Below are 27554 nucleotides of genomic sequence, written 5' to 3'. Positions count from 1 at the left end.
GAGTGATGAGAGCAAAAAGGGTCAATTCATGGACTATACAACCAGATGTATATGTTGTACGGTGTAGAACCTGAGCTTTGTGTCAAAGTATCCGAGCTTTATATTAAAGAATATGAGCTTTATTAAAAAGTATTGACTTCATTCATTTACACATTAAAAACATGAAATTTAAATTAGCTCAAAAAGAATACATGTAAGCTCGAATTCTTATACTTGGTTGTACCATGCTCATGGTACAACTGGATGTATAATCCTATTTGTGAAAAAGGGTAAGAGTAAACATAATTGAATATTGTGTGGAGGGGTAATTTAGGAGAAAAAGGATTACGCATCTGAGGTAGTACCTCAGACCTTGTAGTTTTTGAGCATATACACATTTTTTCTGAGCATATTAACATTTATAAATATAGTTTTTGAGCAATATTATATTTTTTAGTATAATGGTTTAATAAATGTGCTCAAAAACTTTATACTAAAGTAAAACTCAAAAACTTTAAAATAAAACTCAGAAAATAAACAATAAGAGGTACTACCTCAGATGTATAGTCTATAAACTGTTAATTTAGGGTATGAATAGTAGTATGAATTATGATGGACATGAGTTACAAACTTATAGTGATTCGTCCAAATTTTGGTTGGTTTAGACCCCGCTCACTAATCAATTTTTATAAAAAACAATTAATTTATATTGTATCTTTGTTAATTATTTCGTTGATTTCTTTAAAATGAGTCATGAGTCATTGTTAGTGCAACTTTTACGATAATGAATATTATTACTATTATTAGTGTTTAAATTTATTTATTTAAATTTCAGTATTTTGTTATCATTATATTCATTGAATAATTATACTTTTATTCAACTTAATTCTAATAATAAGATGTGGAGTAGAAATTAAATCATTTGGTCAAATAATTGAATATTCAATCCCATGCATGCAATTATGTAGACTATTTTCAATACTTATTCATTTAGTCAAGACCCAAGTTATTGAATATTCGACTAGCTAGCAATTATATCCGCACTGATTTAGAATTATGATATTATACGTTATCATTATATATCTTATCATTTAAAGTAACCCGTGTATTTTTTGCACGGGTTTAAAACTAGTTATAAGGGTAAAATCGAATCCAAATTAATACGTACTACTCTTAATAATAATAAGACAATTTTTTTTTGCTATTACCTAAACAACTACCTTATTATATGATAACTACAGAGTAGTTAACTCCGATTCATCACTAAAACAGATATATCAGTCTTAAAAATCCACCATTATGGTAGAACAATATACCCTTAACATATGATTACTGTTTAGACTCGTTTTATCATTAAAACAAATATTACCGTCTCATAAAAATCATATTAAAAAAATCCCCCATTATGGTAGACTTAGAGTAGGAAGAAGAAATCTTTTTTCTTGCCAACAATTCCACACAATCACACTCTTTTTCTATATTTTTATTAATAAAATAATAAAAAAGAATGAGTAGACCATCAGTTTAAATAGTCCCTCGTTTTCGTCGAACTGTCTTGTTTTTTCTTACAGAACTTCTTTCTAATTAGTTAAAAAAAAAATGAAGAAATTATTTTTTCACAAAAAACTTGCATTTTTATTGCTTCTTTTACACTTGTTTTACACTAATAATCATGCTTCTCCTCCTAATACCAATCTTCTTGTCTCTAAACTTCCTGGTTTTTATGGTGCTTTTCCTTCCAACCATTCTTCCGGGTACGTCTACTGGTTCTTTACGTTTTTATTCATTTCTGTCAAATGAGTCACAACTCACAAGGGCAGTACAATATCAGGGGTGAGAGGATTCAAACCTCAGACCTATTTAACCATTAGACTAAGACATATTCAGTACGTTTTTATTTATTTGTAAAGACTGAGAAGTATTTTAATCAAACGTAAGTTTTTGTAATTTAGAGAGTTGGTTGAATGTTTCATGCAAAAATCATTGTTTGGTTAATTAATTTAGTTTTCGATTTTCTAGAATTGATTTGAGTTCTAAAATCATGAAAGTAAGTTGATAATTAAGAGGTTTTTTTTTTAATAATTAATTTTATGTTCATTCTTAGAATTTACGTTAACTGCATTATTTTTAAAGAAACGGAATCAGCATTTTATGCAATTTCTAGTAATAAAGGGCTTTAAAACTGATACGAGGAGTCGAGGAGCGGGATTGAACTTGAGACCCATCGTATTCATGATCACATAATTCTTGTTTAAAACGATTGTATCTTAATTTGCTTTAAAACGGCCTTTTTTTTGGATATAAACGTATTTTAAATTACCTTTTGATATCGACAGTACAATAAATACTTTAACTTCGTACCTATTTTTGTAGTATTCATATTCATTTTATGTTGGTCAGGACTCAGGAGTCACTCTTTTGCTTTCTGTTGTATGACGGTCTCAAAATAACTTATCGTATAATTATCTAACAAAAATACTTGATTCTTATACATTTTATGTTGGTCATGACCATGGTTTTTCATGAATCATTTGATATCATCATGATTTCGTGCTTACGTCTTTATGACGGTTTCACAATAACTTATCGTATAATTATAAACTTGCTCGATATTGCTCTAACTGATGACACAAGTAAAATATTGTCCTAACAAAGATCGTTTTCTCCTTGTTGCCCACAATTTAAGGTAACATATCCTTAATTTCAACAAAACATTAATTACATAGTTGACCAACCCCAAACCTTAGACGAAAAGTAATATTTAAAATTTTTAGTCTTAATTATTATTATGTTTATTACATTATTTCAATATGACGGTCTTTCAGGAAATTTAACGTTATTTTATTATAAGACGGTTTGACAAGAGACTTGCTGACGAGTTTAATCTTGAAATTCAGATACATAACAATAGATGGAAGTCCAAAGAAACACCTATTCTATTATTTTGTGGAATCGGAAAGGAACCCACAAAAGGATCCGGTTGTACTCTGGTTGAATGGCGGCCCTGGATGTTCTAGTTTTGACGGTTTTATTTATGAACACGGTATTTATTTCACTATAATTTAACTTTTCCGTCTCAATCATTTATTCATTTTATTATTTTATTTTTTTATTTCTATGAGAGATATTTTAATAAAAGGTTATACCAATACAATTATTTCTTAACAAAGAAATTTTTATAACATAAAATAAAATTATTGTATGCATATATAACTCGTTATTTGAGTTTTTTTTGTAGGGCCATTTAATTTCCGAGCTGGAAAATCCGGAAATAGCCTTCCTTTGTTGGAGTTAAATCCATATAGTTGGTCCAAGGTATCATAAATCAATATATTATGGATTAATTATCGTTATTTTTGAGATTGTATAAAAAAAATTACTTTCTCTGTTCTATAGGAGAATTTTGAAAAAACGTAAACAATTCAATCGAACAGTTGTAAACTTATTTTTGTAGGTTTCAAGCATCATCTATTTAGATTCTCCTACCGGAGTTGGAATGTCTTACTCCGATAATCAAACGGTATACACAACCGGAGACGTACAAACGGCTCTCGATACTCATAATTTCCTCTTGAAGGTACGGAAATCATTTATCGATTGATGTAATTACGTAATACTCCGTATAGTGTTATCTTAACGATCCTCAAAACATTACATAAAAGGCACATTTATTTATGTATACGAGATTTGAACCTTAATTATAAGTACCCTAGCGGACATGCATGTGAATTCTTGACAATAATTATTGTGCTCGATTAAGTAATCAATAATCGAGTTTAGTTAGTAAAGTCATTAACGATCTTAATTACTCACCGTGTAATATAATCTATTTAATTAGTGGTTTAAGCGATACCCGGAGTTCAACCAAAATCCATTCTACGTAGCCGGAGAGTCATATGCAGGAATTTACGTCCCAACACTTGCTGCTGAAATTGTTAAAGGTACGATTATTTATTTATTTATTTATTTTATTCGATAATTTAGATGAACTATTTTTTATGTCACAAATTTATATGACCATTTATTCGATAATTTAGATGAACTATCTTTTATATCACAAATTTATATACTTTTCTACATTTCCGAAAATATGTTTGCATTTATAGATTGATTTTTATAGTGCAAAATTCTTATTAAATAAACAGTCTCATGCAAGACCGTTTTACACTAATTTTTAACGTATACAATAAATGCTTAATCATCTCAGAAATACGAGTTAATAAGCTAACCTTTTTATTTTTGGACAAACATTTTTTGTCCATATATTTAAATAAGGAAAGTGATTAATTAAATCACTTTTTAATTGTTCTCTTTTATATAGTTAACGTGACAAAGTTTATCTAATTTTTAAGTTTTCCATCATGCACAATTATTGCATGTGAATGCCTTTTATTAGCCTTTTTTTAACCATAATAATGTTATTAGAATTGGACCACTTAAAAAGAAAAATCACAAATAGGATCCTACAACCTGTTGTACAGTAGCATTGTACAACAGGCCCATATATTACATATTAAACTATTTAAGCCCAAAAAAAAAATTCTACACATCTCCATTTTTCCTTAATTCTGATTTCTCTCCAGTCGACAAACCCTACCCCCTCTTTTTCTTCTCTAAATTTCTCTTAAACAATCCGTAATTCTGATCCTAATATGGTGAAAAGAAATCAATTGACATCATAATCAAAGAGGAAAAACGCATCTAATAATATTTTGGTGAACGAGAAGCAATTTACATCATCATGAAGAAAAAATCATCAAGAAGAAAAAATGGATCTAATAATACTTTGAGGTAAATTTTTACACCAATCATACGAACTATTATTAGAAGAATACAAGTTCAAAAATTCGAGTACATAAGAATACAAGCTATTAAGATAAGAATATGAGCTAATGTAAAAAGATTACGAGCTTAAAAGAATCACGAACTTAAAAATACAAGCACATGAGAATACGAGCTATTAAGATAATAATACGAGTTAATGTAAAAAGAATACGAGTTTGAAGGATTACGAGCTTAAAAATACGAGCGCATAAGAATATGAGCTATTAATACAAGAATACGAGCTAATTTAAAAATAATACGAGCTTAAAAGGATCAAGAGCTTTAAAATACGAGCACATAAGAATATGAGCTATAAAGATAAAAATATGAGCTAATGTAAAAAGAATAAGAGCTTCAACTATTTTCATGCATTAAAAATTTTGGATATTTTTTTTTTTTCATCACGAGTCATGTCATATGATTTGTTCCATATATTCAATTAATTATAATAAATTAAATGAGAATATGATTCTGGATGATGGATGAAGATTGAGAGGAGTTAGAAAAATATGGAAGCAGTCAGAGAAAGAAGGAGGATTGGATTCAAAATTGGATTACGTTATTTTTTTTTCTAAAAATATTTGGAAAAAGACTAAAATAACCTTGGATGTACAATGCTCATTGTACATCCAGTTGTATAGTCTTGGAACTCAAGAAAAATGACACCCACTTTCTGTACCTTTAGTCCCCAATTTATCATTATGATGATTTAGTGGTTAAGAGTTAAAATGCTATACCAATGGGTGGAATTTGTTTAGTCGGGATTCGAGTCAGGTAAGATTAATAGGGTGATAAAACTCTTCCTCATAAGTTTTAATAATGCAGGACTCAAACTCGTACTATTTATGAACCCGACTTGATTGGACCAAATTTTATTACGTTATTTCGATCTTTTTTTTTTATTGGAGAATCGGTAGACTCAATAGAATCATTCTTGATACACATTAATGTAATTGTTTTTTTTTTTTTTTTTTTTTTCAGGAATTGGGGCTAAAGTAAATCCCATTATTAATTTTAAGGTAACTTTATCTTCATAATGTTATCAACACTAGTCTTCATAATCCCCATTAGCCTTAATCATGATTATCACAACTATTATACTCTTAAGTGCGTTATTATTATTATTCTCACTGTCTCATTCATTTATTTACCTTTTTTTCTTTTTTTGATTGATTTTATAATAAAAGGTAAATAAATAACTGAAACGGATGGACTATCTAATGCTCGGAAATCGGCTTTTATAATTAACATAAAAATGGTCTAAAATAATATGATGGCAATTGGCAGGGATATATGATAGGGAATGGTATAACAGCAGATGAAAATTATGATGGCAATGCTTTGTTAACTTTTGCACATGGAATGGCCTTAATTTCTGACGATCTTTACAAGGTAAGCTTTGTTTGCACCCCTTCACCAAAATGTATATCTCGAAAACCAGCAAATCTTGCTTGTGACGGTCACAAACTCGTAAAGTTTTATAACCGTGTCTCCTTTTTAACATTGTTTATATTGGGTATGAGTCGTCACAAGCTTGTGATTGTCAAAAATAAGTATTTGTGCTCGAAAACTTATTTTAGACGGTTACAGTTTATGATATTAACAAGTAACAACAAACTTGATATATGAATGCACAAGTATATTATACTTCGAGATTTGTATTAAATTTCATTAATGAAAGCTTATAATACGGTGACTAAAAGCGGAGGCCCGGTTTCCACGCCCGTGGTTGCCCGTGGCCTTAGACACCCTTGCAACAAAGCCTTTATCCTAAAAAGATGTATGGTTTACCAGTCAGCTTACATGAACCATCCTTCGCTTCAAGATCACTTAGGCATGAGTCCAATGATGTACACACATGCCAAAAAAAAAGTAAGAAAATGCGGAAAAAATAAGAGGATTTTATGATAATATCGGTAAATTTTACAAGAAAAATTTAATAGTGTTAAAAAATATGGTAAATGTTTTTTAAATAAAGATATAATTTAACACCTCATTTTTGTCCAATAAGAATATAACATCATATATATTCATAATATTTTGGTCAAATAATTTGATTTTAGGAATTCAAAAAAATTCTTATCAGAAAACTGAAAAAATTCAGTTTGGAACCACCCTAAAAATTGGGCCATTATTTCAACTTTATTGGACCACTTTGGCCTTATTTGCGCAGGCTTAGCCCCACCTCAAGTTGTTGTATAAATCCAACTTTCTCGTGGAAAGTGTATAGTTGAATCCTTTATTGGTCTCTCCTCTATTTGGGTCATTTGTGAGATGAAATGGTATCCGTCACTCCAAAGTGACGGATACGTGCCGTCTTCAATGAGATTTTGTGTATTAGCATTTGGCACCCAATTACAAATCCCATTTCTTGTTTAAGATCGTCTTAACTTAAGACAGCTCTCATCCCGACTAAATTAAACGTGGAAATAAGAGGAGATTTATGAGGAGTTTTTAAGTTAAACAGTTTCAAACAAGACTAACTAAAAAACAAATAGAGATAAAATGATTAGCTAGTTGAAATATAAAAATAAATTCACGGGTTTTAATTCACTGTCTCTAAAACGTAATTGGTCAAGGTGTGGCTTCGTCGGCAGGTAATGTTGATTACCTAGTATGCACCAAAGACACTTGTAAATTTAGTCGCAGAAAAAACGTTACATAATCTAGATCAATTCATTTGGTGTCAAATGAGCTATAAGAGCATTACAATCCTGAAATCTATTTCGTATTATTCTCGAGTACCTCCGTCTTAATTACTAGACTAAGACATCTTCGAATTGCATGATCTCAACTGAAAGAGGAAGAAATGATGTCAAATAATTTTTTTGGTTAGAAAGCAAGTATATAAGCCGGATAAAGACATTAAAATATGAGCTACTTTTCTTATCTATACTCAACAAACTTCTTATGTGTAACAATGTACACAGTAACATGCCTCCCACAAGTTTACATGACATAAGATTTGTGCACACAATACCAAAAGGAATTCATAACCACCTTGACCTATAACCTAGAAATCGATCCGATAATACCTAATAAAAATTGTATCGAGAACTGCATTGGATATGTCACATGTTATAGTTTACAATATTTGAAACACAAACAATTTAACGAGTTATTGTGGACTTAACTTTAAACTCCCTCGTATTTTATGTTTTCTTTGCTTTTGTTATATTGCATTGGAGAATTTTTCGGTTTTTAATAGGTAAATATTGAAAATACAGGAATTTACGGCGAGTTGTGGATTGGAATACTATGACAATGATGAGATTGAGTGTACCGGATATAAAGTCAAGCTAAGATCGGTAAAAATCATATAATACACCATTCGTTTCAGTCATTTCACTACATTTTTCAAATTCGCTTCGAAATTTTACCTATATAGTTGATTATTTATACTAATTCAAAAATATAATTGATTAATTAACAGGCGCTTAAGGATTTAAACATCTATGACATTCTTGAGCCATGCTCACATGACCCAATAAGTAACACTACACAAAACTTAAGCATACCGGACAGCTTCAAAGCGTTAGGGAATACGGAGAGGCCTCTTCCGATAAGGAAGCGAATGTCTGGCCGAGCTTGGCCGTTTGAATTGGTTGTGAAGAATGGTCGAGTTCCATCTTGGCCCGAGCTGATCAATTCCTTGCCTAATGATCGTCGAATCAGAGTCCCATGCACTGTGAGTCTTAATTGTCATCAGTGGCGGATTTAGGGGGCTAGCAGGGGCGCTTGCCCCCGCTGGAAAATTAAAATATCGCAAATTTTAGTTCAAATTTTACTTATTCGCTCCCGCTGAAATTTTTCGCCCCCTAACCTCAAATGCTGGTTCCGACACTAATTGGCATCTTGCAAAATTGCAGAGTGATGAGGTTGCTAGAGCTTGGTTGAATGATAAATCGGTTAGAAAGGCGATTCATGCTAAACCGGTAAAGCCAATCTTCCTTTTGTTCTGTGTCTCATCTTGTGTCTGACTAACTCTTCCTATAACACGTCACCCTTAATCATGGAAAAGATTATGTAGATCATATTAATTAAAAGACGCATTAAACCACAAAGATAGTGGGACAGAAGATGAGACGCGAAAATGAGTCAGAGAATCCGAACCTGAGAATAACATGATTACTAATGTATCAGGTGAATAAGATCGGTCCATGGTCGTTATGCATGTCACTAGATTACGAACACGATACAGGAAGCATGATTAACTATCACAAGAACCTCACTTCTCAAGGATTCAGAGCACTGATATACAGGTAAATTAACATCATTCAACCTCGTCGTAATTTTTCATCATGAATCGTCTGGCATAAGCGCGTATACCCGTCTGAACTATGTTTGGGAATTTGCAGTGGAGATCATGACTTGTGTGTTCCATATACCGGAACACAAGCTTGGACAAGGTCATTAGGTTACAAAGTCATAGATGAATGGAGGCCTTGGATGTCTAATGATCAAGTTGCCGGGTACACACAAGGATACGAACACAACTTCACCTTTCTTACCATCAAGGTAAGTCATGATCTAATGATTTCGTCGTCTTGGTAGCAACCTTTAGTTTCTTGGGGTCGATCTGAATCTCGATCCCGAATTCCAGTTAACTGATGTTCCGATTAATTGATGTTTTGTGTTTGATCCACTCTGTGGATGATGCAGGGAGCAGGACATACAGTACCAGAATACAAACCGCGGGAAGCATTCGACTTTTACCAGCGCTGGCTTGAGGGAACTCACATTTGATGAACACAGAAACTAGCAAACTGTCTTGTGCGTTAAAGCTGCATAGTTTTGTGGAAACGAGAACCTTTATGATACTCTAGATTATATAGTTAAAAGAGCGATAAAAGCAATAATTATCAAAACCTCGACTTCTACTGGTAACATGAAGCCAAGGCTTGCAACTCTATTCATTCGAGTCACAACTAGCAATAGTCTAAAACCAAAATCCCGATATTCCTTAATTTTATCACGAGCAGCCATAACAATATACGGGAAACCACTTTCCACAAGACGACTATTCCAAAAACAAGATTTAACGGGATAATTGAACAAAAACACGAAAAACCACCACAGATCGTTTCAAGGCTAAAGTTTCGCTGTAGTGTCAATAGTTCATTTGAATGGGGCACTAGATGGAACACCAAATGAAGACTTTATGTGGCGTGTCAAAAACCTTATACTAAAAAAAGTTGTCAAATTACAGGCCAAAATTTATGAACCAAGTAACATATGGAAAGCTTTGAAAATATTTCATGATAAGACAAATTGCAAATGAGGTATATAATCAACAAAGATGGAATCAGACGTTTATTACAGATATGTATCGTCATTATCAGCAGCACAACAGAAACACCTCACAGCTGACAGCGAGCTGAACGTCGAAAACAACGTCAAGGGGAACTCATCTGGCATATACGACCAACTTCATTCTTCCTCTTCTGCCTCTTCCAGCCATTTGATAAAGGGCTCCAGTGACTTTACGAATGTTTGCCTGTAAAATTGAGAGCAGCTTTTTAATACCTTTCCAATACACGTTTTTTTTAACACTCTTCCAACACTTCCCTTTCTCAACGGTTTTATCCGCATACATTGTATTATCAATTAACATGGGACTTGAAAAGCAAGTGAAAATTAGAAAAGCATTTCTGATAATTGATCAAGTTATATGATCGACAGAACAGAAATTCTCAGATGAGGGCGCAGTCTCATGATTTTATTATTAACGTGTACATCATGTGGGAAGTTGTTTATGTGATAGTGGGGTAATAGGTACCACGGTAAATTTTATGGTAAAAAGGGATTGTCATCATATTACATTAGTTTTACTACATAAGTCTGCCTGTCCGTCTTCCAGTACAGCATAGTAATTGTTTAAAAATATACCTGCCCTTGGGGTTTGTTCCTTTGCGGAACCAGTGCAGAATGGTATCTTCCGCAAGCACATCCTGATCATAAAGCGACCTCACTATTTCTGGAAATAATTTCATCAACTTGGCATCCTCGTAGCATTGGATTTGAACTTTGTAGATCAGTTCCAATTCAAGCTTTCCAGTGGTGCAGAAGGTATTTAAAAGCTCTGCCCACATTTTGACCTATAAGACAGACGGAATTTGGCATTAGCTGAACCATGAGTCCACGAAAAAAGCAAACACTTGGCAATTCATTGTGTGAATCGAGGCCTGGGGTGGTGGTTAGCGTGAAGGGAGGTAGAGTTGTAGATCTAATCATTGTGATTGTGATGCGGTTTTGCAGATTAGGTGAGTATGGTCGTGGGGTGGTGCCGGTTGCTGTGGGGTTGGCGAGTGAGGGGGGTGTGAGGATAATGAGGGAGGATGTCAAACAGAAAAGTAGTCGTGGGGTGAGGGTAAAAGTTGGGGGTACAATAGTCTTTTTGTTATTTTCTTAATAGTTGTGAAGTAATAGTTGTGAAGAATGAAATGGTGAGAAAAAAAGAATGAAAACATTTCATATGTGCCACCATTAACAGTAGTTCAAAGCATACCTGGCGCAGCGCAGAATTAGCATTTTGCTGCTGGTTTTTCCCAGACCACTGCACAGCATCCATGATAACATCCCACAATAGGCGCACAACATCAATATCTGGAAGCTTGGCCTCCTTCACATGATGTTTCACAGTTTCGATCACTTCACCCACATCAGCTTCCTCTGCTATCTGGGTCGTTAATGCAGATTTCATTTCAGCCAGCTTAACCTCAAACATCTTCTTTTCATTGTACTGGACCAATTGCTGAAGACCTTCATTGCTGAGGCACAGCAAAGATAGCATCAGTGTGAGTCTCAAAAAATAAAAACAAAAATAGTTAGAAGAAAAAAATGTAAGTACTTTCCTAAACGATAGGAATGATGAGGCAAAGAAAAGGGCATAGTATAAGAGTTAGAAGATAGACGGTGTGCCTATAATTGCGCCTTATGCCTAAGGGGCGACAAAGGCGCATTGAAGCAGTTTGCCTTATGCCTCATCCAGGCTGGCAAGTTACACTTAGGCACACTTTTCTAAACATGGTAAATACTATGGAATAATGAATACCGCTAACACTGAAGAAAATTCTCTTACGTGAAATGTTCAGACAGAACCTCAGGAGTTCTCTTAGACAGTGGAAAGAACTCAAGGAGATTTTCGTCAACTTTCCCACGCTTCAGGAGCGCAATCAAATCGTCCAGGCTGTTGTCAACAAGGTATTCCTTGAAGAAGTCTGTTACAAATGTAAGAACCAGCCCTTTCGTCACAAGATTATCCTTTAGCAGGGGCTGGAACACCGTCTCTGGCGGTAAACCTGAAAGCTTCTGGGAGAATGTTAGGGCTGCAAAGATGGCCAGCTTTTTCCTTTCATTTTCTTCAAACAGCTCAAGGGACTGTAAGAATCTTCGCATGACATTTTCGAGATTCTTTATAAGGAAAGGCCTCCGCCGTAAAATCTTCTGTATGTAGAATACAGATGGCAAAATAGAATCACGTTTGGGTTCACAGTCGATGACAGAGTATGTGTGGCGCTCCCCCTCATCAGATTTTGCTGTTCCTGGTTGTGTGCGGCCACCAATAAAGACTACCTACATGTCAATACATAGAATTACTTTTAGAGACAATGTGTCAGCAAAAATCTGCTGCTACCATTAAAAGCAGGCAAAAGAACAATCTAATATGAGATTAGCTATCATGGACAATCACGAGGATAGTAGGTAAACCAAAAGAAAAGGGAGAAAGACAGACCAAAAAAATAGGAGTAAAAAAATAAAGCAATGAAAGGAAAAAAAACTAGGGGGTCTGTGGGAACATAAACACGAGTAAGTGTGTTTGGCCTAACTTTTCAAAGTGTTCTTGGACTTAAAAGCACTTTTTGGTCAAACACATCATATATTTAAAAGTTAATAGTACATTCTCAAAAGCTCAAATACCATGTTTTTGCCCATAAAAATAGAAACTTTTAAAAAATTAAGTTTAAAAAATAGAAACTCATTTTTATCAAACTAGGCCAGACATGCTCTAAATAGATGAGAGAAATTGTAAGAGAAAAAAAAGGCAAGTTAATAAGAAGATAGAAATTTTTTAAATAAAAATAAAAAATGGAAATATAAGAAAAAGACATAGCAAATCGACAAACAATGAGAAAGTAATCAAGAAAAAAGACATTATCCGGTGTTGGAAGGTTCGTGGTTCGGACAACTGAGTTCAAGGTTGCAAAACACTAATTATTAGGAAAATGGGTTGATGGGTTACTTTTCAGAGTTTCAGTTCAATTTACTTTTAATATATATTTCGCAGGAATTAGACTTGTATCAATGGAAACTGAAGAAAGCAAAACAAAATCAAAACCCCATTATGTATATTGTATACCCCAAGCCCGCCTTGGACCTCTCTGAAAAAAAATAAAGAAAAATACCTCATTTATTTTCTACTCACCAGATGTCTTAGCATACCATTTAAAAAATAAGCGACAATAACTACATGTAGTTGGCATAGCAAGAGAAAGAAAATAGAAAGAATCCTAAATTCTCATAAACCCACCCACTCTTCTGTGCTTCCCAACGAATACTTAACTTGTTAAGACATATACAGAAGCAGAACTTCTGCCACTCCCGTAGTCCTCTATCCATGGCTTCCATGAATTTCTCTGATGCATTTGATTCCTAGTGTATCTTACCATTCCTAGTTAGTGTATCTTACCAATCTGAGTCATAAACTAAGGTGAACTTGGGCCGCAACGGACAAACTGGTTCGAAAAATGGCCTGCCAAACTCCCACAACCTTTTCAGCACCCCAAAGTTACTCTCTTTGAATCTCTTCACTCAAAACCTATCCAAATGACCAAGCCAATTTCTTCAGTCCCTAGTAGACCCATATCCCTCCTAATAAGTTTTATCCAATTTACAGCGGTTTCTGCTCTTCTCATCAGGAAACCCTCATTTTCAAACTTCATCCTCCTTAACAAAGTGTCTCTTTGTCTATGAACCACATAGGCTAGATCAAGGTAAGGGCTGTTCCCACATCTTATATCTCTTATGGACATTGTGCAACTGTTAGTTATCTCCAAATAATCCATTCCTTCTTCATAATGTAATCACTCAATTGACCATCATACATGGGCATAATCCAAAGGGTTTTTCGAATACAATGTCCATGTCAATCACAAGTAAAAAAGGAGAGCTGAGGTAGCATTTTTTTACAAACGACAAATCTTATATTTTATTGATGACACAAACAAAATCACACAAGACAGCACCACAGCTGAAAAAATCGAAGAAACACTTGACACTTCCTATATAAAAAGCAAGTAGATAGAAATAATTCAGTTGAAGGCATCGAATTGTCCTTATATACATAGTATGCAATCCTGAATGTATAAACATCTTTTGAATACTATTTCTTACATCTAATTGTCATTACTACAAAGTATGCCGTCTTCAATGTGTGAACATCTTTTGCGTACTATTTCTCACAACCACAAGTTCACTTTCAGAGGCTGACATTCAAAAAATTATAAATCCCAGATCATGTTACTAACATATTAGGGCCAATGCTTAAGGCAATCACTAGGCAATATTCTAGGGCCAAAAAACGAGACTAAACCACCCTAGAAACAATGGAGCAAGCAGGACAACGTATTGCTAACAAAAAATGACGTACACAGCATATAATAAGTAATAGTCATGAGGACTGAAAGCATAATGACAGGACAACTAAAAATGAGGGCTAGGCCGAGAGAAATGTTACTAAGTCACTCATAAACCTAAAGCATACACTAGAAAGTTCAACAATTATGAGACACTCTGTACTGAACATAGGTATATGATGCTTGCCTCAAAGAAAGTATCCCCGTATCTCGAGAAGTCAAGTTCAGAAGATTCAATACTCTTAGCGATTAATTCCTGCATTGAAGAAAAAATCATCAGATCATTACATCTCTCATACTTGCGTCTGGGGAAGGACAACGACAAACTGAGAAAAAGTATTCACCAGATCACCAGCATTATCCAAGTAAATCTGGACCACTGCATCTGAAAAAGCTGCAGGGTCAAGAGGAGCAGCAATATTCCGTTTGCGGGTCTTAATCCGCGTACCACTGTTCCAAATTAAAAAAATATCAAAACAAATAAGAGCATGATCCCCAAAACTCAATCTACCACCATGAACCCATGACAATCAGTACCCGTCTAAACCAAATAAGTATACCACAGTTAGCTGATGATGAGAACTACCACACAAGACAAGATCATGTATCATTATTGCTTAAACAGGTGTGGCGGCTAATTTCTATTAACTTGAAGTTAAGGTCATAACATCGTCTGTTGTGATACTACACAGACTACATTGTAAACATGAATTTATAACTGAATAAAATGAGCCGAACTGAAAATAAATTAAACAAAGGAAGCCAAACAATCTAGAAAATCCATCAAAAGATAGCGATAAATGAAACATAACCTAAAAAATTAATCATATATCGAAGATTAGAACATCAGAAAGTAATTACAATTACAAGAAGCAGTTGTAACGGAACTTACCCGAGAGTGGGTCTCTCCTTTGAGCTGCATTCACAACAGAAAAAAGAAAATACAACTTAATTAATATCGAAAATTCAAGAAGTATGCGCAAATTAATCAACTCTCCAACCAACAGCTGATACAAAAATCCCCAAGTTCATCAATCTAAAACCCTAATCTCAAAGAACATTCATCAACATAAAATCAATCAAGAAATTTGCGCAAGTTAATTAACTCCCCTACCCCAACAGCTGATAAAAAAGAATATCTCTAAGTTCATCAATGGAAAACCCTAATCTCAAAAACTTTCATCAATACCAAATCAATCAAGAACTTTGCGCAAATTAATCAGCTCTCCTACAACCAGATGATAAATAAATAAATAAACCCTAAATTCATCAATCGAAAACCCGAATCTCAAAGAACTTCAATCAATATCAAATCAATCAAGAAATTTGCGCAAATTAATTAACTCTCCTACCAAAAAAATGATATATAAATCACTAAAACCCTAATTTCATCAATCAAAAATCCTAAGCTCATCGATCGAAAACCGTAATCTCAAACAACTTTCATCAATATCAAATCGCAGAAAACCGTAAAACAAATTCTAGCACATAATTAAATTTACGAAAATGAAAAACATAAAAATAAATTAAAAATTGATGAAATTAATGAAAAGATTTACCTCATAAACAAGGCGATGAAGGGATCGAAAGATGAGAGATAGGTAGAAAGAAAGAGATAGAAAGGTGAATTTTGCGGAGGAAATGTTCTTTCTGGGAATCTGGGTGTTTACCAATCGGCTGAGTTCGGATTCGAGTCGGGTAGGATTACGAAAGCGTTTCGGATTTTTGGGTTGGTGTTTGACTCGAATAGGATGATGGGCCTCGATGGTTTTTTTTGTACTAAAGAGGGTAAGCCCTAAAAATTAACTACGCGCTATTACATGGGAAATAGCAATCCTAAATATGTCCTTCTGAAGAATATATCACAGATCATTAAAAGGTACATCTAAATGCGTGGGAATGGTACTAGAATTAACTTTGCGATTGGCCAGTAAATCCGCTGTTAGCTTATCTGGATGTGACTATGTGTGCTCCAGCTTGGTTACCCAGTGAGTCTGTAAATAAATCTCGTATTCGTTTAACAATAAAATTGAGGTTATTACTAACTAATTGATCCTCTAAGATGATCTTGACACAATTAGAGTTGTCCATATAAATCAATAGCCTCGATAGGTTAAGTTATATAGTGGTGTTATACGGATTACTGAGTACTATTTTCACTTTTGTCTTTGGTTATGTTGATTTCCGCTGAAAGGAGTTTAAATTAAATAACTGGAGCTAAGTAAATTGAACCAAGCTGAATATAGTTAAACTGGACTAAATTAAATCGAATGGAATTGAAGTCTAAAGTAAGAGTTAATATGTGAAAAGATAAGCTGAACTGAACTGAATGAAGTTGAAATGAGCTCAATTGAAATGAGTTGAAATTAAACAGAAAATAACGGGGATTATTTTCAATTGACATTGATGAATTGTATTCTTGGTGGCCAAATTATACTAGACTTAACTGAATTAAAATGAATGATACAAAAACTTCGAATATTTGACTTTATAAAATTAGTGAACATCTGTATTTATAAGACTTTAGTCGAGAATTATACTTATAATATCTCGGTTGATATTAAGTTCAAAAACACAAGACTTTTTTTATTCATATGCGCGATCAAGAATTTTGGAGTTCATAGACTATACATCTGAGGTAGTACCTCTTATTGTTTATTTTCTGAGTTTTATTTGAGTTCTGCTTTAGTATAAAGTTTTTAAACACATTTACTAGAATATTACACTAAAAAATATAATATTGCTCAAAAACTATATTTATAAATGGTAATATGTTCAGAAAAAATGTGTATATGCTCAAAAACTACAAGGTCTGAGTTACTACCTCAGATGCGTAATCCTTTTTCTCAGAATTTTGTTAAGACATATGTAAATGACATGAAAGGGTGAGGTATCAATTATTGATCCAGGTGGGTGCTTTTATTGTGTGGTATCAAGAAAAAAACAATGACTAATTGTACTAAAATTGAGGAGTGGAGTATCCGCATGAGCACAAATTTTATTGAAAACGGAAATATTCATCTAGAACTTAATTATTTAACTTCAAGTAGATTAACCTCAACAACAGTTTAGCTAATGGACAAGTCTAAGCTTTTCCATTTAAATGCACAACTCAACAAGTTTAACTAAGAGCTCTACTAACTTATTCAAGCCTATGACCTCAACCACCCTCACCTCTCCTATTCCATTTCTATGCCCATTCTCCTCTATGTCCCCTCCCTTATCCCCCAGCTCCGTCGTCCTCGTTCGCAACAAGCCAACACGTCAACCACCGTCTTCAAATAATGCCTTCTGATGTCTCTCCCAAAGCGCTCAACGACTCGTCATAAGATCTGCTCAAACCCTACTTCCATCAATACCTCCGACCTCAACCCATCCCAACCATCGTCCACAATCCCGAATAACAAGGAGACAAATGTCCACACAATGATCGCCCCATAGACAAGCACGTCCAAAAACCAGACACAAAACACAGAACTTCTCCTTGTTACTACAATAACTTCTTTACACAATTGCCAAAAATTACCTTAGTGTAAGGAACACCGATATACCTTACACAATTAATACTTGTTACTAATCAAGTATACCATACACGATAAATCCGTTTCACACTTAAAATTGTTAAGATCCATAATCGAGATTTTTTTTTTTCTTTTTTTTTTTTTAAAAAAAATTGTATATTCTATTAACTATGGATCATTTACTTGTCTAAAAAACTATGGATCATTTTCATGGCCCACTAATATTGCCCTCACTTCTTATAAATACCACCTTCACCACCTCAAATTACCTTGTCCGTCGAGGGCTGTTCCCCCAAATCACCCCCAATTTTCTCAAACCCTAGGAGAGAGAAAATCAAATCAAAACCCAAAAATCAACCATGACAGGAAAAGCCAAGCCGAAGAAGCACACAGCCAAAGAGATCCAAGCCAAAATCGACGCAGCATTAACCAACCGAGGCGGAGGAAAAGCCGGTTTAAAGGACCGAACCGGGCTCGAAAAAGGAGGACATGCGAAATTCGAGTGCCCTCATTGCAAAGTAACCGCACCAGACGTGAAATCAATGCAAATTCATCACGAAGCTCGACACCCGAAAATCCCCTTTGATGATACCAAGATTAACAATCTTCATGCCACTCTTGCTCCTCCTCCTGCTGCTGCTGCTGTTGCTGAAAGTAGCTCGAAACCGAAGCCGGGTGTTCGCGGTAGTATCAAAAAGTAGTGGGATTCGGTCAATTGGGGTTGATGGGTTGTGTTTAATTTTGATTTTATGAATTGGGTAGTAATTTGATTTTGAATTTGAGGTTTGTGTGTTATATGGGTCGGGTTTCGGTGTTGATTCGGAGTAAAGTGAGAAACTTTTAAGTGTGTTTTGGTTAATTAAACTGCTTTGTTGTGTTTTGATGATCTGTTCTGCTTATTGATATGTTGTTTTTGTTGGTGTTTTGCATTGGTATTAATAAAGTTCAGGTTTTCGTGTTTAATTTCGAGTATTTGTCGATCAATTATGCTGGATTGGTTAAGCTATGAATCATGACCGTCTTAAACAAGAATTTGTCTTTCACTGAAGAAAGAACGGGTTATTTAGTAACACTGTTCAGCTCGCAATTTGGCGATAAACCTCGTTTTTTATGTTAATTACTCCGTATATTTTCCGTGTTCTTAGATAAGATACGAATATAGCCTGACGGCCGAGCGTGAATACCAATATTCATTATACAATACTGCAATGATACATAATGGTGTCCTCAACTTGTATGCATCTCCCGGAGCACTTCAACAACACTTGTCATACTCGGACGCTCAAAGCAAGTCGAGAAAACCATTGTAACTCGATCATGTTAACTTCTTCCTCTAACACATTGGTGTCAATCACCTCCTCAAAACCCTCATTTGTTTCGGCTTTTGAAATAAACTCATCTACTAAAGTCTCTTCCACATTGTGCCATTTCTGAAGGATTCATTCCCGTTAATACTTCCAACATTAAAACTCCAAAGCTATAGACGTCACACTTCTCTGTCACCTCTCGTGGAGTTGCAATATACTCGGGATCAATGTACCCCGGATTCCCATGAACCGGGAACCTCTGGTCATTTGCTAATATAACATTGATCACGATCATAGTTGTTTGTAGCTTTCTCGATTTCTTCTTGAGATATGATTTTAAGATGCCCTCCTACTTCTCGGCCACTGCTTAAAGCTATAAGTTTCTCCAACAAAACGCCACCGTTTTTGATGAAATACTCTTCCTTGGATTCAAATTTCAGAGCTCTGTTTTTCATCTTGTTCTTCGTTAGAATTTGACTCATCAGCGAATTAAATGGAAATTTCATCAAAACAAAACCTTTAAAGATTAAAGAATAACATAGTTTATTGTAGATCCGACCCTTCATATAAAACGGTTTTATATGTCGAATTACACATGGTTTGAAACAGTTTCTTATAACTATCATATACTATGCAAGTATTTATATATGTAGCAAATGTTTTTACAACAATGAGTACAGTATAAAACCGTGTTACTTGAGACTTATTCATGAGCTACGCTTAAAAACCCGCATAGCAAGAGACTTAGATGAGTATGTGGATGCGACAACTACCTACCTATACGGCTAAACCTCACATAATTCGTGGTTCTGAGGAACGCGACATTACTTCTGAATAATAATTACCCTGAATTATCGACACATTGTTCATTATTGATCATTGACAATATGGAATATGGTAATAATGTTACGGACTGATGGTGATTTATCGCCTCGTATTAATTATCTCAAATTATTTTCTCAAGACAGAAGATTAATTAGTCTTGACTTATGTGCAACAAATTAAAATGGAATTGTTGTATGTGTCTCGCCTCATTCATATTTTTATAAAGTAACGCCATCAAAATCGACACTTCAGTCAAGAAAAGATAAGCAAGTTCAGCATTCAGGTCGAGTTCTTTAGGGGTTTTGAATTTTTGATGACCACTACCCTGTCATCAACGGTACCTTTGCAGACATTCGCCTCGCGAAGACAGGCAATAAGGCATGTAGACTTACATGAACTATATCAAAATGTCATGCTAGATTTGCTTAATTCCATGTTCATCCACGCGACCTCTAAGGTCCAAATTGACTTGTTCATCCACGACAAAACACCTGACCGTCATCCCTCATCAGACCATCACTCAAGACCATTAGCTGAAGGCATGTGGTAATCGTGTAATATCAGAGGCGTCGTTATTATTTACAACAATTCGGTTCCGTTGAGAGTTCGCAGTGGACTCTCGCCATCGACCTTGAATTTTCTCAATCTCGCTGAATATTCGCTTCTTGAATTTTCGCATCATGCTAAAGTAAATAAATACGGGATTAGAAATTAGACATCGACCAACAGTAAAATTAGTAAAATAACATAAATGAAACCATTATACAAATACAGCGGTTTCACTTGGAGTTTGTGTCGGAACTCAATAACACGGAGTATTGGCTAAAATAACTCACTCTGGACAACCACATTCCCCGCAGAAAAGTTGATGCTCCGACTCTTCAGCTCATTGTCGATACATTATAGGAAAAACAATATTACTAACAATAGAATGCGATATACTACTCATATTCGCAATTACTCGACCATTATACCATAAAACCAAAAAAAAAACCCGCAAGAGCAGTTTTAAAGATATTTACTGCGTTGTGATAAGAACTGGTTTCATAGAGAGGGAAGAGAACAATGAAAATGGTGAAATAATGGATAATTTCTTTCTCTAAGGACCTGATTCCATAACAATAAAGAGGAAAAAAAACTACGATTTATCCACACTCCATTCCGAGTGAGACTGAAAACATTATTGGTTTTAAAAACTCAACCAAAACTTTCCCGTTTTGTAGGAGAATACGAAAATGACCCAGGCAGTGAGAGTGAGAGGTCCTTGATTTGAAAAACTTTGGTTAGCTTGATTTGATACGGGATTGGGGTAGGCTTTCTTCTCTGTCAAGCAAGCGCCTTTTATTTGAACCATAACCATGGTATTGGTAGATAAGGCTATAAAGCGATTGTCTCATGCGCAAAACATCATACGCCTCCATGAACTTCTTGTCAGTTTCCCTAGCTTTGGTGCCTGCAAAGCGCTGGTATTCCTCAAACACTGAAGACAACCGCCAATTCTGCAATTTCCTCAGGCAACCAATAACACAACCTGTCCGATGCTGCAACAGAAATCCAGTTAGTCGGATTAAATGTATTACATTGATCGGTTTTAAAATCAACAGATGCAAGTGGGATTCGGAGTCCCACCCTCACCCGATCTCCACCACACAAAAAGCATAGAATACGTAAACTATTGGCATTTGTGACTAATAGTTAGATAACACGGTCTTGAAAAATAGTAAGAAACCATCGCATTTGAGCATTTGTGAAATTACGAGTGTCTTCTTTATTCATAATCCAAAAATAACTTGGAAATTAAAGAAGCGACACTTACCTTGCCACGCTTACAGTGAACTAGAACTGGATAGCTTCTCACATCTGCAGTAACAACAAACTATGCTGATAAGAACAACGGTGTCGAAAAAAAAAATGGAAAGGAAAGATAGAACTATTATGGCATATGATGATGTTGGTAGTCAAATTCACATGGAATTTACCCATTAAAATTCTAAGAGCCTTAGAGATAACGTCCTCGGGGACAGACTCCTGCCAGCAAACAGCAACAGTATAAGGGAAAAAATAGGGAAAATGCAGCCCCGTTTTGCTTACAAATGCATGACGAAAATATGACTTTGTTTAACAAAATTCATCCCCTGTAACCATACTACGAGTCTAGGACTATGTTATGTTTGAACTTAGAGAGGGAGTCCTCGTTCCTAGAGGCGCATGGGAATAGCATTTACCCTAACAAGTCTCAAGTCATTCTCTTTTCGGTGTCAAAGAGGCTCAAAACTCAAAAGCCGCAAGGCATTTAAATCTGACGAGTTTTGGACTCAAAAGCATATTGCCATCAGACTCAGCGTTTGTCAGCTAAAAAGACGATGATCAAATTGCGGGTGCTAATTTTAGCCAAACTTCAAAAAATTGCCAACCATCATCAAGCTTGTTACTTTATCTAAACAGCTTATTGGTCCCATTTAGATTCCACAATCCACATATGACTCAAGATGACCATTGATCAGGCAATGGTAACAATTAAAGTGACTTTGAATCCCACTCATGAGTCATGACTCATGTGACCCCTAGAGAATATAGGAAATAAGCTTGCTGTCCACCACATCTCGAAAGCGTCTTTATTACACCGTGGAGATTCTTGCAAATCAACCACTATTACGAGTCTAGGACATTTAGACTCTGATATGATGATATCTTCCACTATCTATTTTAAAACTGAAAATTTTCCCTCCATCAACTTTAAGCAAAGGCGAAAGTCTGGAGGGATCAAGTTAATTGTAAGACGGAAGATGATATATCACTTACTAATACAGACTGCTTCGAAAGTTCGAAGATAAAAAGTTATTTGGACATTTCCCTCCATGAGGAAGATAGTAATCTACGGCGTACCAACTTGGCTCTCTCTACCATTACTAAACTTACTGATAATGATCAATTTTGCTCGGATCATAATCAAGATATTTGGACAACAAACAAACAAACATCTCAAAGCAAATAGGCAAATACTCACTAGACAGCAAAAACAAAAGCCGAATTCTTGAAAATTGAATTGCCTAATCGACTACTCGTTCTTCACCTTATTGTCACAAGACGCAGAAAATAACCCAACTAAACTGAGCAAATAACTTAAACCGGTAAATTTTATGAATAATCGGCATTTAGAATCGTAAAAGAGAGAAAAATTTACCTTTGTTCCCTCAATTCCTAGCTGAAACAACCTAATATTATTTCTCTCAAGAAACTTGCAATGCTCTTCTGGGTATGGCTCAGTGCACAAATATCTATCAAACAACCAAAAAATTTAAAAATTAAACAATCATCATTAGTTAAAAATTTCCAGTACAATTAAGCAACTACCCACAAAAATTAGGGTTGAAAATTAAACAATCATCTATTGATTATGGATTAACAATTAACAATACAATTAAGCAACTACCTACAAAAATTAGGATTGAAAATTAAAGAATTATCTATCAATTACAAATTTACAGTAAAATTAAGCAATTGCCCACAAAAAAATAGGATTGAAAAGTATCAATTATCAATCAATTAAAGATTAACACTACAATTAAGCAAGTACCCACAAAAATTATGATTCAAAAGCAAACAATTATCTACAAATTAAAGATTAACACTACAATTTAACATTGAAAATCAAACAATTATCAATCAATTAAAGATTAATTGTAAAATTAAGTAACTACCCACGAAAACTATGATTGAAAATTGAATTGCCAATAAATAACAAATTTACAGCACAATTAAGCAACTACCCACGAAAATTAGGGTTAAAAATCAAACAATTTTCCAAAAATCAAAGATTAACAGTATAATTTAGCAAATATTCACCAAAATTAACAATAAAAATTAAACAAAAGGGAAGAAATCTCACATAATTGACTTGAGATTTAGGGTTTCAATGAAAGAAAAATTGGAAATTTCAGGAAACCCAGATCTATAAAGCCCTTCTTCAACCATTGAAAAATTAATTGGTGGCATCAAAACGTCGTCGTTTTCATCATCAACTTCACCTCCTCCTCCTTTTCCTCCATTGTTATTGCAATCTTCTTCCTTCTTCAAATTATCTTTGTTTTTCTGCTGTTTTTCCCACAATATTATACTCATTTTATTTAATTTTTCTTGAATTAAATTGATGAAATAAATTCAAATTTTTTTGTGGGAAATTAATTCAAAGCTTTTGTCACAAACCCACAAATTTTTTTGACCTCTTCATCATTATTATTGCTAAATTTCCCCCAAATTATTATGAAAGAAAATTAAGCAATTTATACCCTAAAATAATAAATAAATAAAATAATTAAAGTGAAAAAATAAAAATGTTAGCTGGTTTTTGGTGAGAGATTTTAAAGAGACAGAGAATTGTAGTTCGAAAAGAAATTTGTTTCTTTTTTAATGACTATTTTATTAATTTAATAATTTTGGTATATATATTGTAAAATGTATTTTTTTTTTAGATATAAATATTATGGTCAATATAAAATTTTCGAGTGTGAAATGAGAGCGATATATATACTAGGAAAAAAAGTATAGAGATGGCTAATAATAAAAAAGGAATTTAAATAAAAATAAAAATTGGATTAGACTAGAATTTAGATGGAGCAAAGACACCTAATTTGGGAGGGTTTAGGGTTTAAGGACTTGGTGAATGATAGGTAAGTATGGAGTGTGATGGTGTTGTGTGATGGGGTTTTATTGTGTTTGAATTAGGAGTTAGATTAGGTCATCCATGATTTCATTCGTCATGGACTCATCATGTCATTTTATTTTTATTTTATTCTTTTTTATCCGAAAATGAGTTGGTACTCAATCTCGGTATCATCTTCTAATGGATCAATTGGTCTCCCTTGTGACGGGTTACCATTTGTGGCGGATATTTTGTGAGATAAAATGGTAACAAAATGGGTTAGTGGAGAAAGGGGACCACATGAATAGTGTTGCAGAGAGAGAAAAAGTGAGTATTTTGTGAGGTAAAATGGTATCCGTCACTCAAGAGTGACGGATATGTGCCGTCACAAACAAGAATTTGTGCTAATGGATAGGGGATCACTAATATGATGGGCCGATATATGAGCATATGAGAGGATGACACCATATCATTGTCTTTTTTTTTTTTTTTATGTAATTTGGAATTCCGCCTTTGTATAGTGATTAATAAATATCCTTATTACAAATTAGAGATGTTATAGTAAGAGTTAAACCTGATCTGATCTTTATTAACATGAAGTGAACAAGAGCTGCATTAATCCACTTAATTATATAATTTGATTAATCTCTTATATGACACAACTCTCTCGGAGCCATTTTTTCTTTTGATACAATTCATCCAACTTACTTTGGACTTCATTCAACTTTTGGTATACCAATTACAAAATCAGGATAAATGGATAATTTTACATGTAAATTTAAAGGTGTCTCGAAATAAAAACTAACATTTTGTTCAAAACGTCTTGCTTGTAACGGGCTAATCTCGTCACAAGCTGAAGACCTCTCACATAAAGGGAGATGGGACAAGGTGGGGGGCACCCCCAACTCACCTCTCATGAGTATTATGTGAGAGAAAATGGTATCCGTCAAAAGCTTGTGATGAATATTGCCGTGTTCAATAAGATTTTGTGCATTTTGTTTAACTTAATAACTTTTATAGACTCCTCACTTTTTTTTTTCCTGTTCTTCCCGCTTTTCAAATGTTCCCTCATAAGCTTTAGAAAGTGAAAAGAATACTATGAAACAGAGGTTAATATATTAGCAGGGTGATATATGTTGGAAGATAAATGTAATAGTTATTATACGGAGTATTTTGTAAGTTGTATTAATATTAACAGGACATTGAAGTGTGGTAACTAATTCACGCTCGGAAAACATATTGCTGTATGTTATTAGCTATTACTCAATATATAGATGAGATAATTGTGTTGCTAATTGTCTTATCTATTCTATGTATAAAATCGTAGATTGTCTAATAAAAAACACATATAATTTGAGCTAAGTAACCTTAGTACACTAATTGCTTGTTTGATTAATTGGGTTTACTGAAATTTTATACATTATATTACACTATTGAAACTTTTTTAGATTTAATTATAGCTCTATTCAGTCCAATTTAGTTCAGCTCAATTTTATTCAATTTAATTTAATTCAATTCAAATCAGTTCAGTTAAATTTATTTCTTTACAAATTAATTCTTATTAATGTATGAAGGTTGCTTAATTAAAAATTTTAAAAGAGAGAAGAAAATAAAGGGAACAAAGTAGCAATTAGAAGGCTGCCGTACGTATAGTGTAAGAGCATGCGGATTTTGACTTTATTAATATTCAAACTTTAACTTCATTTCTTATTTGATTTGATTTGTCATTTGTGTCATCGTTAGAGCTGATCAAGTGCGGGTCGGCCTGTTCAGCCCAGCCCGTTCGACCCGTTAAAATAGCGGGCTTGGACAAGAAAAACAAAAAATTAAACGGGTAACGGACAAGAAAATTAGGCCCGGTAGAATAAATGGACGGGCTTGGACTAAATAAAATTGTCCATGGGCGGCCCGCTATTAAAAGTAACCTCATAAAAGTCCTTAAAAACCCTCAATCCTCAGACCTTCTCTGCTCATTTCATTTACAATTTGTACACTCTAAAGCAATTAGGTAGCGCAAATGAATACTTATGCCTTACGTATAAGTGGAAGATTGTCGGTATTTACACTTGTCGTATAAAGATTCTTCGACAATGGACGACATGCTAACGCGATTGTCGTATAAACATAGTACCTTATAATTATTTATTACACGGGAGTGTATGTAACCGCTAACAATGCCGCACAAACACCAAGGCAAAAATGAACTTTTGATGTTTGTAGTAGAACATTGTCAAACTTGTGTTTTTTCCAAAATCTAGTAAACTTATCTTTTGAAAATTAGTATACTTTCTTAAGGGTAAGCTTTTAAAGACAATTGTTAAGTTTTAGTGGGATGTAGCGATAACAAACTCGTGTTTTAATAGAAACACTAATTTCTGTATTTGATTTTAGTCGGGCCACGGGGCCGCCCGCTCTTTTGAAGTGAGCGGGTACGGACAGTTGAAACTGGCCCGCTTAGCGGGCTCGGGCTATAAAATAAGGCCCGTCGGACACTTTTTTAGCAGTTGGGCCCGGCCCGTGTCCGGCCCAAGCCCGCTTTTGATCACCTCTAGTCATCGTGTCATAGTCCGTCTTGCTTAAGATCGCCTTATTTCATATTGTAATAAGACCTCTCACAAGTGAGAAGCACATGGGTGGTGGACCACCCCATGTGTTTTCCCACTCACATCCTAAATAGGTTTTTTTGTGAGAGGAAATGGTATCCGTCTGACCATTTCAGACGGATATAACGGTCTGAAATAAGAATTCGTGTTTCTTTCCTGGTCAAGGCTACAATTCAAGACCCGGCAGAAATTATTAATACTCCACTCCACTATTCATG

At 34.3% G+C, this 27554-nt stretch overlaps 4 protein-coding genes across 4 annotated transcripts; 2 read left to right on the top strand and 2 right to left on the bottom strand.

Moving 5' to 3' along the window:
• The first annotated feature begins 1241 nt into the window (after positions 1-1241).
• On the top strand, positions 1242-9671 carry LOC141619227 (serine carboxypeptidase-like 20). The gene is made up of 13 exons (XM_074436255.1): positions 1242-1733; positions 2877-3022; positions 3218-3294; positions 3434-3556; positions 3818-3920; positions 5785-5822; positions 6091-6195; positions 8031-8111; positions 8237-8491; positions 8673-8738; positions 8947-9065; positions 9162-9321; positions 9466-9671. Exons 1-13 carry the CDS (start codon positions 1579-1581, stop codon positions 9547-9549), a joined length of 1512 nt encoding a protein of 503 aa, XP_074292356.1. The 5' UTR covers positions 1242-1578; the 3' UTR covers positions 9550-9671.
• A 299-nt stretch (positions 9672-9970) lies between these two features.
• On the bottom strand, positions 9971-16214 carry LOC141619228 (uncharacterized). Its single transcript, XM_074436256.1, has 8 exons — positions 15998-16214; positions 15331-15354; positions 14783-14888; positions 14626-14694; positions 11885-12378; positions 11312-11573; positions 10693-10901; positions 9971-10300 (listed from the first exon to the last, which is right to left on the bottom strand). Exons 1-8 carry the CDS (start codon positions 16000-16002, stop codon positions 10234-10236), a joined length of 1236 nt encoding a protein of 411 aa, XP_074292357.1. The 5' UTR covers positions 16003-16214; the 3' UTR covers positions 9971-10233.
• A 1999-nt stretch (positions 16215-18213) lies between these two features.
• LOC141619223 (protein METHYLENE BLUE SENSITIVITY 1-like) lies at positions 18214-18922 on the top strand. The gene has a single exon (XM_074436252.1). The coding sequence runs from the start codon at positions 18319-18321 to the stop codon at positions 18658-18660; it is 342 nt and encodes a 113-aa protein (XP_074292353.1). The 5' UTR covers positions 18214-18318; the 3' UTR covers positions 18661-18922.
• A 2186-nt stretch (positions 18923-21108) lies between these two features.
• LOC141619225 (inositol diphosphatase DSP5-like) lies at positions 21109-24585 on the bottom strand. The gene is made up of 5 exons (XM_074436254.1): positions 23981-24585; positions 23276-23369; positions 22071-22119; positions 21908-21951; positions 21109-21632 (listed from the first exon to the last, which is right to left on the bottom strand). The coding sequence occupies exons 1-5, from the start codon at positions 24211-24213 to the stop codon at positions 21375-21377; spliced, it is 678 nt and encodes a 225-aa protein (XP_074292355.1). The 5' UTR covers positions 24214-24585; the 3' UTR covers positions 21109-21374.
• Between the last annotated feature and the right edge of the window lie 2969 nt (positions 24586-27554).

This window comes from Silene latifolia, chromosome X (genome assembly GCF_048544455.1).
Source record: "Silene latifolia isolate original U9 population chromosome X, ASM4854445v1, whole genome shotgun sequence".
NCBI classification, from domain to species: domain Eukaryota; kingdom Viridiplantae; phylum Streptophyta; class Magnoliopsida; order Caryophyllales; family Caryophyllaceae; genus Silene; species Silene latifolia.
Note: the sequence above shows the minus strand (reverse complement) of the source record. Positions and strands in the feature narration are given on the sequence as shown.